Below are 8,903 nucleotides of genomic sequence, written 5' to 3' on the forward strand. Positions count from 1 at the left end.
AACAGTCCTCCGGAAAAGCAGAATTTACTTCATTCTGCATACGAGCAGGGCCCTCTTCCTGCACCCTTAACAGTCCTGAATGTCCTGACAGGCATTCTGGAAACAGCCTTCTCTAAGGCCAAGGCCTGCCAACTCCCTGGGTGGGAGATTTTTTCCACTTTTAGAAATCCTCTTCTGGCTCTCAGCCCTGCTGACACCTACCAGGCAAAAGCTAGAGAGGTGTTCTGTTTTCTCTTCCATAGTGAGGAGGGTACCAACCAAAGGGCAGAAACTGACTAAGCTAACTGCTCAGACGTAAGTGCCACTCAATTACATGACGATCATAGAACTGCAAAGCAGCCACAGCTCCTATACCCCAGGACCTTCTCTCAGGCTGCCTTTGGTCCTAGTCCTTTTTGTCCTCACATCTAGAATCTTCTACCACTCATGCCAGAAGAGGCCTTGGAGATGTATCATTTGGGTACCTGGCCCCCACTTTATTGCAGGCATAAGAAAACTGAGGCCATAAAAAAGACCTGACTTGCCCAGAGTTCCAGCGTGAGAAATCCTCTATGTACAACACCTCTTTTGAGGGAGGGCTGGCCCCCACTGTCCAACTCCTCCCACCTCACACAAAGCCTCCAAGGCTTCTTTGCTGGTGGCCACACTCGCCAACTGCTGGTGAGTGAGGCAGAAAACCAAATCTACCCCTCGCCATCACTCCCCCATAGTCTCCCTGGTCTGGCTCCAGGTCAATGGTCCTCCTGGGAAGCCTGAACACACTGGTGGATCAGGAGTAATCCTGAGCCAGGTCTGCAGAACCACCCAGCTCCCCGCCGCCCATATCCTAGCTGCTCGTTTGCTAGTCAAAATCTAGGGATCCCTAAGGGAGCTCAGCAAAGCCTCAAGCATGTGAATCCATGACTTAGGCAAAGAGCTGAGAAGGACTGCTCCAAGGGACAAAGACTACTCCTGGGGGTGACCCAGAAGGGGGGCACTGGGGAGATCAGTACCATCAGGGAGTGTGGGGAAGAGCCAGGGGAAAGGCCACCGCCCCGGGGCCAACACAAGGCAAGCAGGGATCCCCCTTCGGTTACCAACACCTCACAAGGACTCCACTGAGCAAATCCAGGCTCTCTGGAGAGCTGTCTACCCACAGGATGAGAGGGATGCGGGCCCCTCCACATAAGCGGATGGACGGTGGCTCCACGGCTCTTCCCACATGGGCCGTCTCACCAACCCCAACACCCCACACCACGTGTGGCTGCCCCAAAGGACACGACAACAAGGGAGAAGGAGAGGGGGACGGACAGGAAACAAACAGGGTTAAGCGCTTCCATGTGCCAGGAGCTGTGCCTAGTCGTGGGCACAAGATGGCAGTTTCATCTGTGTCCCCCTCCCCCAGCCTTGCAAACATTCCCAAGGGGATGGGTGGCAGCCATCATCTTTATTTTAAAATGAGAAAGGCAGGCTCCTAGAGGCTAAGTCAGGGAGTCCTCTCTCCTTGTCACCGCCCTTCTGGCTGCCTGACCTTCAGCTTCAACTCCAGCCAGAGACGGAGAGCCAAGTCCCATTCCACACGTGGCCTGTCCCCCACAGAGGCTGGGCTAAAAGGCCTAGGGCAGGCTGGAGAGCCTCCCTGCTTCAGGCAACCCTTTCCTCACACCCGCATAAATGCTGGCTGTGTGGGATGGCAGGAAGCGGTGGGGCTGCCATTTCCCTCTGCTCTGAGGCTGCTCATCTGTTTCCTGGGATAGGACTCCCTGCCCCCACCTACCCCAAGTCCGGAAATTCACTTGCTCTGGGGCTATGGGAAAAGGGAACTGCATGGCTCCCTCCCTCCCCAGAGGGCGGTGGCAGAGGCTGTTGCTGCAGCAACGCTTCCAGGCCTCCCGCCCTCAAGGCTCCAGCTGGCCGGCTCCTACCAACGGCTCTGGGCACATGAGCAGGGGGCAGGCCGAAGGCGTTACTGCCCCAAAGCACCAGTGCCCAGCCTCAGAGCAGCCACAACACTCTCCTCCCTTCCCTCTTCTGGCCTGACTGGCATCCCTGGCTGCCTGCAGGGTGGGGTGAGGGGGTGTCTTTCTGGGTATAAGTTTGACGAAAGTTAAAAAAAAAAAAAAAAAAAAAAGCAGCTTTCCCGCCCTTGCCTGTGACTCCCGACATAGTCATCTGCAAGTGAGCACTGCTCCCTGCTGGACACTTAGGGTACACCCGCCTGCGCCACCGAGTTAGGTGCTATGCAGATACAAGCAAGGAAAAAAGCACAGCCTGGGCCTCAACGGCTTAACACTCCACAAAACTAGTGTCTGACAACACAGGCAGCGTCAAAGATAACCTATGGTTCCACAGCTTGGTCAAGATTCTCTTCTTAACCAAACTTTAGTCAGGCTCCTTTGAGCCACTTTTTCAACTAGGCCTGTCTTCGGGTTTCGTCCTCCAGAGCAAGATTCCTGCTAAGTTGGTTTAGCCAGAATCCCCTACCCTCGATATCTGATCAGCCTGGATATCTCATCAGGCTCCTCATCCCCCAGCAGCCCCCAGATCACCCTGGGCTGCCTTCAGCAAGAATCCGGTCAGGACAGTTTTGCCAAAATCTCCCTTACCCCTGATGTTTCCTCTTAGTAATTTTACACACACACACACACACACACACACACACACACACACACACACACAGCTCCTTGGCTACAAATCTCCACTTTTCCTTGTTGTTTTCAGAATTAAACCCAGTTCTATACTGAGATCTATTTTCCCCTATTGCAATAGTTTTTCTGAATAAAACCTGTTTTTACCACTTTACTTCTAGTTTTTCTTTAATACATCATATGAGTTTTAAAAGGCAGGGAGCAAAACCACATGGGCTGAGGCAGGCCAGGAAGGCTTTTGCATGAAGTGTTTGTGGAGAATTTGAAAAGGCAGGGAAAAGTAGGCAGGGCGGCACAGCCTGGAAGGAGCTGGGCCAAAGCAAAGGCCATCAGGGTGGAGCGTGGGGCAGCTGGAGAGTGGCAGACCAGTGAAGGGCCCAGGTTACCAGACGAAGAAGTGGGGTTATCACCTGCTGGCTTTCACATTTTTTAAAGCCTTGACCTTTTCCCACAAAAGAATATGCCCCAGAACCCCTACATACAAAACTGATCAAAGTTGAGGTGATCTGACCAAAGGCAGGGGGCTAAGCCCCCCACCTCCAACACACTGTGGTGGCCCCTGGGCATCTCTGAACACCGGAAGGAGCAGAGTTTGAAACCAGAGCTGCGGGCAGCGGGGAGCCCCTAAGGTTCCAGTGCATTTGGACTGACAGGACACCCATGGTGTCTAACAAGGAGGGAGGATAGAGCTGCAATGTCCAGGATGGAGTGAAAGCAGAGGCAGGGAGCCCAAGGCAGCCAGGGGGTGCTGAGAACTTGCCACACTTCTCCAGCCAGCTCTTCTGTCATGCTAGGACTTCAGGGAATTCAAAGCCAATGTTTGGGAACCCAAAACCTCCATTCACCATAGCGTTCCTTTCGCAGTCTCCCCTCACTCTCTGTCTACTACCTAATCTAGCTCCTGGTTATACTGTCACACTGGTCTCTGTCTCCTGCGTCCCCCACATACCAATGCACACAGAGGACTTCCACAAACACCATGATTAAGAAAAAGAAAACCCTGTGCACTGCACAAAAACAGGCTGGCCCCAGAGCATCAGCCCTCTAATGCCCGAGGCTGTCTAGTAAGCATACTCACGCCAGGAATGTCCAAAAGCCTTGACACCAGAAGAGGCAACTTCAGGGCTGCAACACTCCCAGTGACACCCACAAGAACACGGAACTGTCTCTCCACCAAGGGTGCAGCAACTGAACACGTGGCCCTGGGTTCCATGTGCGGTCTGGTGGCTTCAAGTCCTGGGAGCCTGCCAGAACTGGGCTCCATAAAGCTCTGCCAGGATTTAGGATCTAAAATCAGAACAGGGGGCGCCTGCTTCATTCATACATTCAACCAAAATGTATTGAGCACCCTGTATTAGACCCTGGGCCAGATGCTAGGGTTCCTGAGGGGTCAACAGTCCCAGCTTCTGGGAGCATACAGTGTGATAAGAAGGTCAGACACCCTCACCCCACGTGGGTCAGTCACAATGTAATGTGGCCAGTGCCATGAGGCTGTGCTGCCTACGAGTTACTGTCTGAGGAAGTCAGAGACCAAAAGAATAACATTCAGGTTGAGTCCTGCAGGACGAGGAAGTTTTTCAGAGAAACAAGGAAATAACTTTGCAAGAAGGAGCAATCTTGCAGAGGTGAAGAGGCCTGAAGGAGGGTGGCAGGTCTGGGGAACAGAAAGCAGCTTAGCAGTGAGGCTAAAGTGTGATGGAGGTGGGGGGGCGGGTGGCAGTGGGGCGGGCAGGAGGTAAGGCTGCAAAATCAGGTCAAGGACTAAGTGTCAAGAGCAGTGAGGGCTATGGTGCGTTTTCATTTTAGAAAGACGGTGCTGGTGAGAAGTGTGGAGGGGGTCTTGGTGGTGAAGAGACTGGAGGGGCAGACAAAGGAGCCACTGCAGTGGGCTAGGCTGGCTGAAGAGAGTGGCAGGGCAGGGTAGGTTCCAGGGATGCCTTGTGGTGTAGAACCCTATGCAACAAAGGGGTTTGGGTGCTCCAGGGAGCTGAGAGATTTGCCCCTCTGTCTCTCCCTGTGGATCAGGCACCACCCTACAAATCCAAGGCTGAGAAGAGACAAGCATAAAAAGGATAAAGGCCACCCCATGAGATCAGCTGCTTGGTTTCTTCCTCTGGCCCTCAGACGTTGCTAGAAGTGAGTGTTCATAATATGGCTGATGAACACATCAAACCCTACATTCTGGCAGACTGGGCCAGCAAAACATACTCCATCAGCAACAATTACCAAGGACCAACTACATCTAGCACCGGCAAAGAAATTGTGGAAGAGACAGCCGCTGCCTTTAGGGAATCTGCGGATGAATTGAGAAGACAGGAGTGACACCTGAAATCACTTGAGATGGGTCCTTCTCTGGGATGCACCTTTTTGGTGATCACTGATTCAATCTGTACATCAGTTTCCTTACCTTTCCCTCTCCACTTTCCCACGACCACCAACACCCCCAGCAAGGTCCCTGAATGTGTGACCCGGTCTAAACACCAACTGCCAGACAGATATCGGGCCTGTAGTAGGTCCTGAACATCTGCCGAATGAGTAATAAACTGTACCCTCTGAAGCAGAGTGGGGCAGAGAACAGAAGCCTGGCCTATGAATCAGGAGCCCTGGGCCCTGTCCATGGTTGTGCTCCTGACCTGGTATGTGACCTTGGCTCAGGGTCATTCCCTCCCTGGACATGTCTCTTCATCTGAAAAATGCAAAGATAGGACCAGGTGATCTCTGAAGCTCCTTCCATCAGAAACCTTCTGAGTCAATGCATGAAAGACAGAGGTAAGGGACTCTCTCTACAAGGCGGTCCTGGGAGATGTACTCAAAAAGGGTAGAATCAACAAGGGGAAGGGAGACCAAGGCAGACCCCGAGGAGGAAGTCCAGTGAGTCACCCAACGGTTATCTATGTGGCTGCACACCCATAAGGGCTCCCTCTTCACTCCACAGGCCCCTTGGCTCCTTAGGGCCTCTTTGCCCATTTTTTGCCTTCAAGACTCAGGCACATAACCACATGAGCTGAGGATCATGTTTGGGTCTATTATTCCATTCCTACCTGGAAGGGTCTCCGAGGGGCCCAGACCCTTCTCAACAATTGTTAAGCACAGGCCAGTTCCCTAGAACAGAACTTCCCCCAAAGTTCCATTTGCCAGCGATCTCAATCTCTACTCTACGTCAGGGCCTCAGCCAGGGCCATGCTTGCCCAGAGCAGAACTGAGTCTACACTAGGGCCTGGAGAGCCCTGTTAGCAACTGACAAGGTCTAGAGGGCCTAACAGCCAGCTTCCCAGAACTAATCAGTGTGCTAGTGAGCACACACAGTAGGTGACAGAGGCATATTCTGGACTCTCCAGGGAAACCTGCCTGCCAAATCCCAAACCTTGACCCTGTCCTACCCCAGCCAACTGGTGCAAGGACATGGAGATCCCTGCAAAACCAGAAGCTGAATTTAAAACCTCCTCCAGGGAACTCCCCGGTGGTCCAGTGGTTAGGACTCGGCCCTCTCACTGCCGAGCGCCCAGGTTCAACCCCTGGTCAGGGAACTAAGATCCCACAAGCTGTGTGGTGCAACAACAAAAAAAACCAAAAAAATTTAAAAATTAAAAAAATAAAAATAAAACCTCCTCCACATCAAATTGATATCATTCCTAGGGAATAGGTTACTGAAAGCAATCAGTTAAACTTGGGGCAGGAATCCATGCTGGTGACTTCAGCTGCTTCCCCATAGCAGGTGGTACAGCCCAAGATTTACTACTTAGCCTGCTGAGCGATCTTTGTTAAGGACCAAAGCCTACTTATCTTTCTAGAAGAGGGGTGGGGGTGGGGGATATGTACTTGAGGATCAGAAAGTGGAAAATTTAACCAACATCTGAAAGCAAGGTCAAATCAGTTCAATCTGACAGTCCCATGTAGGGTGACAGTTGGCAGGAGTTCTTTTTTTTTTTAACATGTATTTATTTATTTTTAATTTAATTCTTTTTTTTTTTGGCCATGCCACGTGGCATACGGGACCTTAGTTCCCTGACCAGGGACAGAACCTGGGCCCACTGCATTGGGAGCGCGGAGCCTAATCCACTGCACCTCCAGGGAAGTCCCTTTTTTTAAAAAATATTTATTTATTTGGTTGCACTGGGTCTTAGTTGCAGCAGGCGGGCTCCTTAATTGCAGCACGTGGGCTCCTTAGTTGTGGCAAGTGAACTCTTAGTTGTGGCATGCATGTGGGATCTAGTTCCCTGACCAGGGATCGAACCCGGGCCCCCTGCATTGGGAGCGCGGAGCCTAATCCACTGCACCTCCAGGGAAGTCCCAGCAGTTCTTTATGTTTACTCTCAAAAAAAGATCAAATCCCAAACCAGTAAGTCTATTACCCTACCCAGTCCCTGTTAGAACAATCTATTTGCACAGCCAAGGTAGCTGTAGACAGCACCTCATTTTCCTGAGCTCTGCTCTACTCATAGGAACTCTTGAGCAGCAGAAAGAGTTGGCAGGCAGAGGTTATAGGGCTGAAGGCTGTGATTACTGAGCCTCAAGCTCCCAGGGCACCAGCCATGCAGGTAGCCACATGCATACAGTCACAGCCAGAAAAATGACAGCTTCTCTGTCCTTTAGAAAGACAAGGCCAGACAGAGTAAAGAGCCTCAGCTGTGGCAGACTTGTGACGTGTAAGTCTCCTTCTCTGATGAGTTTAATTAGGGCAGAGTTAAGTAAAAGTTTCAGTAATACTTGCCAGTCACAATATGGGCAAGTGTGCAGCCAGGGCAGGACCAGGGCTAAAAAAAAAGCCAGACGGGGTATGAGCCCAGCACAGCACAGGAATGATGAGGAACTGGGGCCTAGGAAAAAGCAGAACCAAATTTGGGTGGGTGGGCAGGGATCCAGGATCCATTAAGAGCTTGAATCCTTTAGCCTGACGTCAAAGTTCCTACTACTGGCACCAAGAGTCTGCTCTGGCCTCATCTCCCACCAGTCAATACAACTCTGCCCCAGTAATAATGAAACACCTATAGTTCCCCATAGTGGCACTCTTCCCCCAAACCCAGTCATTACAAGGAGTCACGTGGCCACAGGGGCACTTTAAACCCCTTCCTCCAAGGAAAGGCAAGGAACTCTTCAGGGAGAGCTCAAGGTCTTGACATTCTGCTAAGACTCTTCTCTCAGGACGTCTCTGGCAGACCAGTGGTTAAGACGCCGAGCTTTGAATGCAAGGGGCTCAGGTTCGATCCCTGGTTGGGGAGCTAAGATCCCATGTGCTGCCAGTGCGGCCAAGAAAATTAAAAACAAAAAACAAACAAAGAGAAAGACTTGCTTTTCTCTCAAACCAGAAGCAGGCATACTTCCAGAGTCTGCTATTCCTGGAATCCCGTTAGGCACCCCTCCTCAAGGCCACATGTTGGGGATATATAGATATATATTACATTCACACGCGGTGGCTACTAGTGAGGGAGTGACTGAGAACTGCCACCTCTCAGTCACTGGGAGGGATATGGAAAAGTCCTGCCCCAAGATACCCACCACTTCCCCAGCTTGGGAATCTCCCCTGCCTATTACCTGGCACAGGCCTCCAATGCTTCAAAGTACAGCACGAAGTTTTTCTCTGACAAAATTTGGCCTCACTTTCATTTTTAATGCCATTCGGCACTTTTAGGTGGAGCCAGGGGACAACTGCAATATCCCAGGGCTTTCCTTTTTCTATTTTACCAACTTGTAAAACACAGTTTGTACTTTGTGCCATCCCCATTCCTTTCTGGAGGCAGGCTCATGGATTTTGTTTTTGTTTCTTTAAGGCAAGAGGTTAAGTATGGGTAACCGATAGGACCACCTTTCAAACTAGATTAAATGGTACTGGTTAATTGCAGAGCAGCACAAAGCCGGGATGGGAGCGTGTATATATATATATATATATATAAATGCCCCACTTCAGGATGGAGACGAGAAGGGGTCTATAGCGCTCCGGCCCCACAGGTTCCACAGGCCCTACACACACACACACACACACACAGCCGCAGACCCGCAGCGGCAAGCAAAGCTTCTCGGGCACCGATAGGAGGGGGAGGACACACACACACGCGCGCGCGCACACACACACACACACAGTGAGGTCACACACAGAGCCAAAGACCCAAAATCGCGAATGAAGCTTTTCCAGCCTCCCTCCTGCCCCACCGCGAGAAACCAGCCTCCAGAGGGCCCCCCACACTCCTCACCCGCGTCAGGCGCGTCTCGGGGCAGCTCCCATATATCGCGGTACCTCGGTCGCCCCTCCCACAGATTCTGACTGGCACGCAACGCTAC

General features: G+C 51.7%; 1 protein-coding gene across 9 annotated transcripts in view; it reads right to left on the minus strand.

The window, feature by feature from the left end:
• Window positions 1-8,847, minus strand: part of PPCDC (phosphopantothenoylcysteine decarboxylase) — a 110,916-nt gene extending 102,069 nt beyond the window's left edge. For 6 of the 9 annotated variants that reach the window (XR_009500765.1, XR_009500766.1, XR_009500763.1 and 3 more), the window contains exons 1-2: window positions 5,261-5,280; window positions 3,706-3,914 (exon numbers count right to left, since the gene is read on the minus strand). Coding sequence is in view for 2 of the 9 variants with exons in the window: in XM_059912747.1 (XP_059768730.1) it covers window positions 3,706-3,914; window positions 5,261-5,303 (252 nt within the window). In the remaining 7 variants the exon portion in view is untranslated. Of the gene's footprint in view, window positions 1-3,705; window positions 3,915-5,260; window positions 5,314-8,815 lie in introns of those variants that run through there. The other 3 variants (XM_059912747.1, XM_059912748.1, XM_059912745.1) reach the window with 3 other exon arrangements.
• Window positions 8,848-8,903: the final 56 nt, after the last annotated feature.

The sequence above is a fragment of the Balaenoptera ricei genome, chromosome 2 (genome assembly GCF_028023285.1).
Source record: "Balaenoptera ricei isolate mBalRic1 chromosome 2, mBalRic1.hap2, whole genome shotgun sequence".
Taxonomy (NCBI): domain Eukaryota; kingdom Metazoa; phylum Chordata; class Mammalia; order Artiodactyla; family Balaenopteridae; genus Balaenoptera; species Balaenoptera ricei.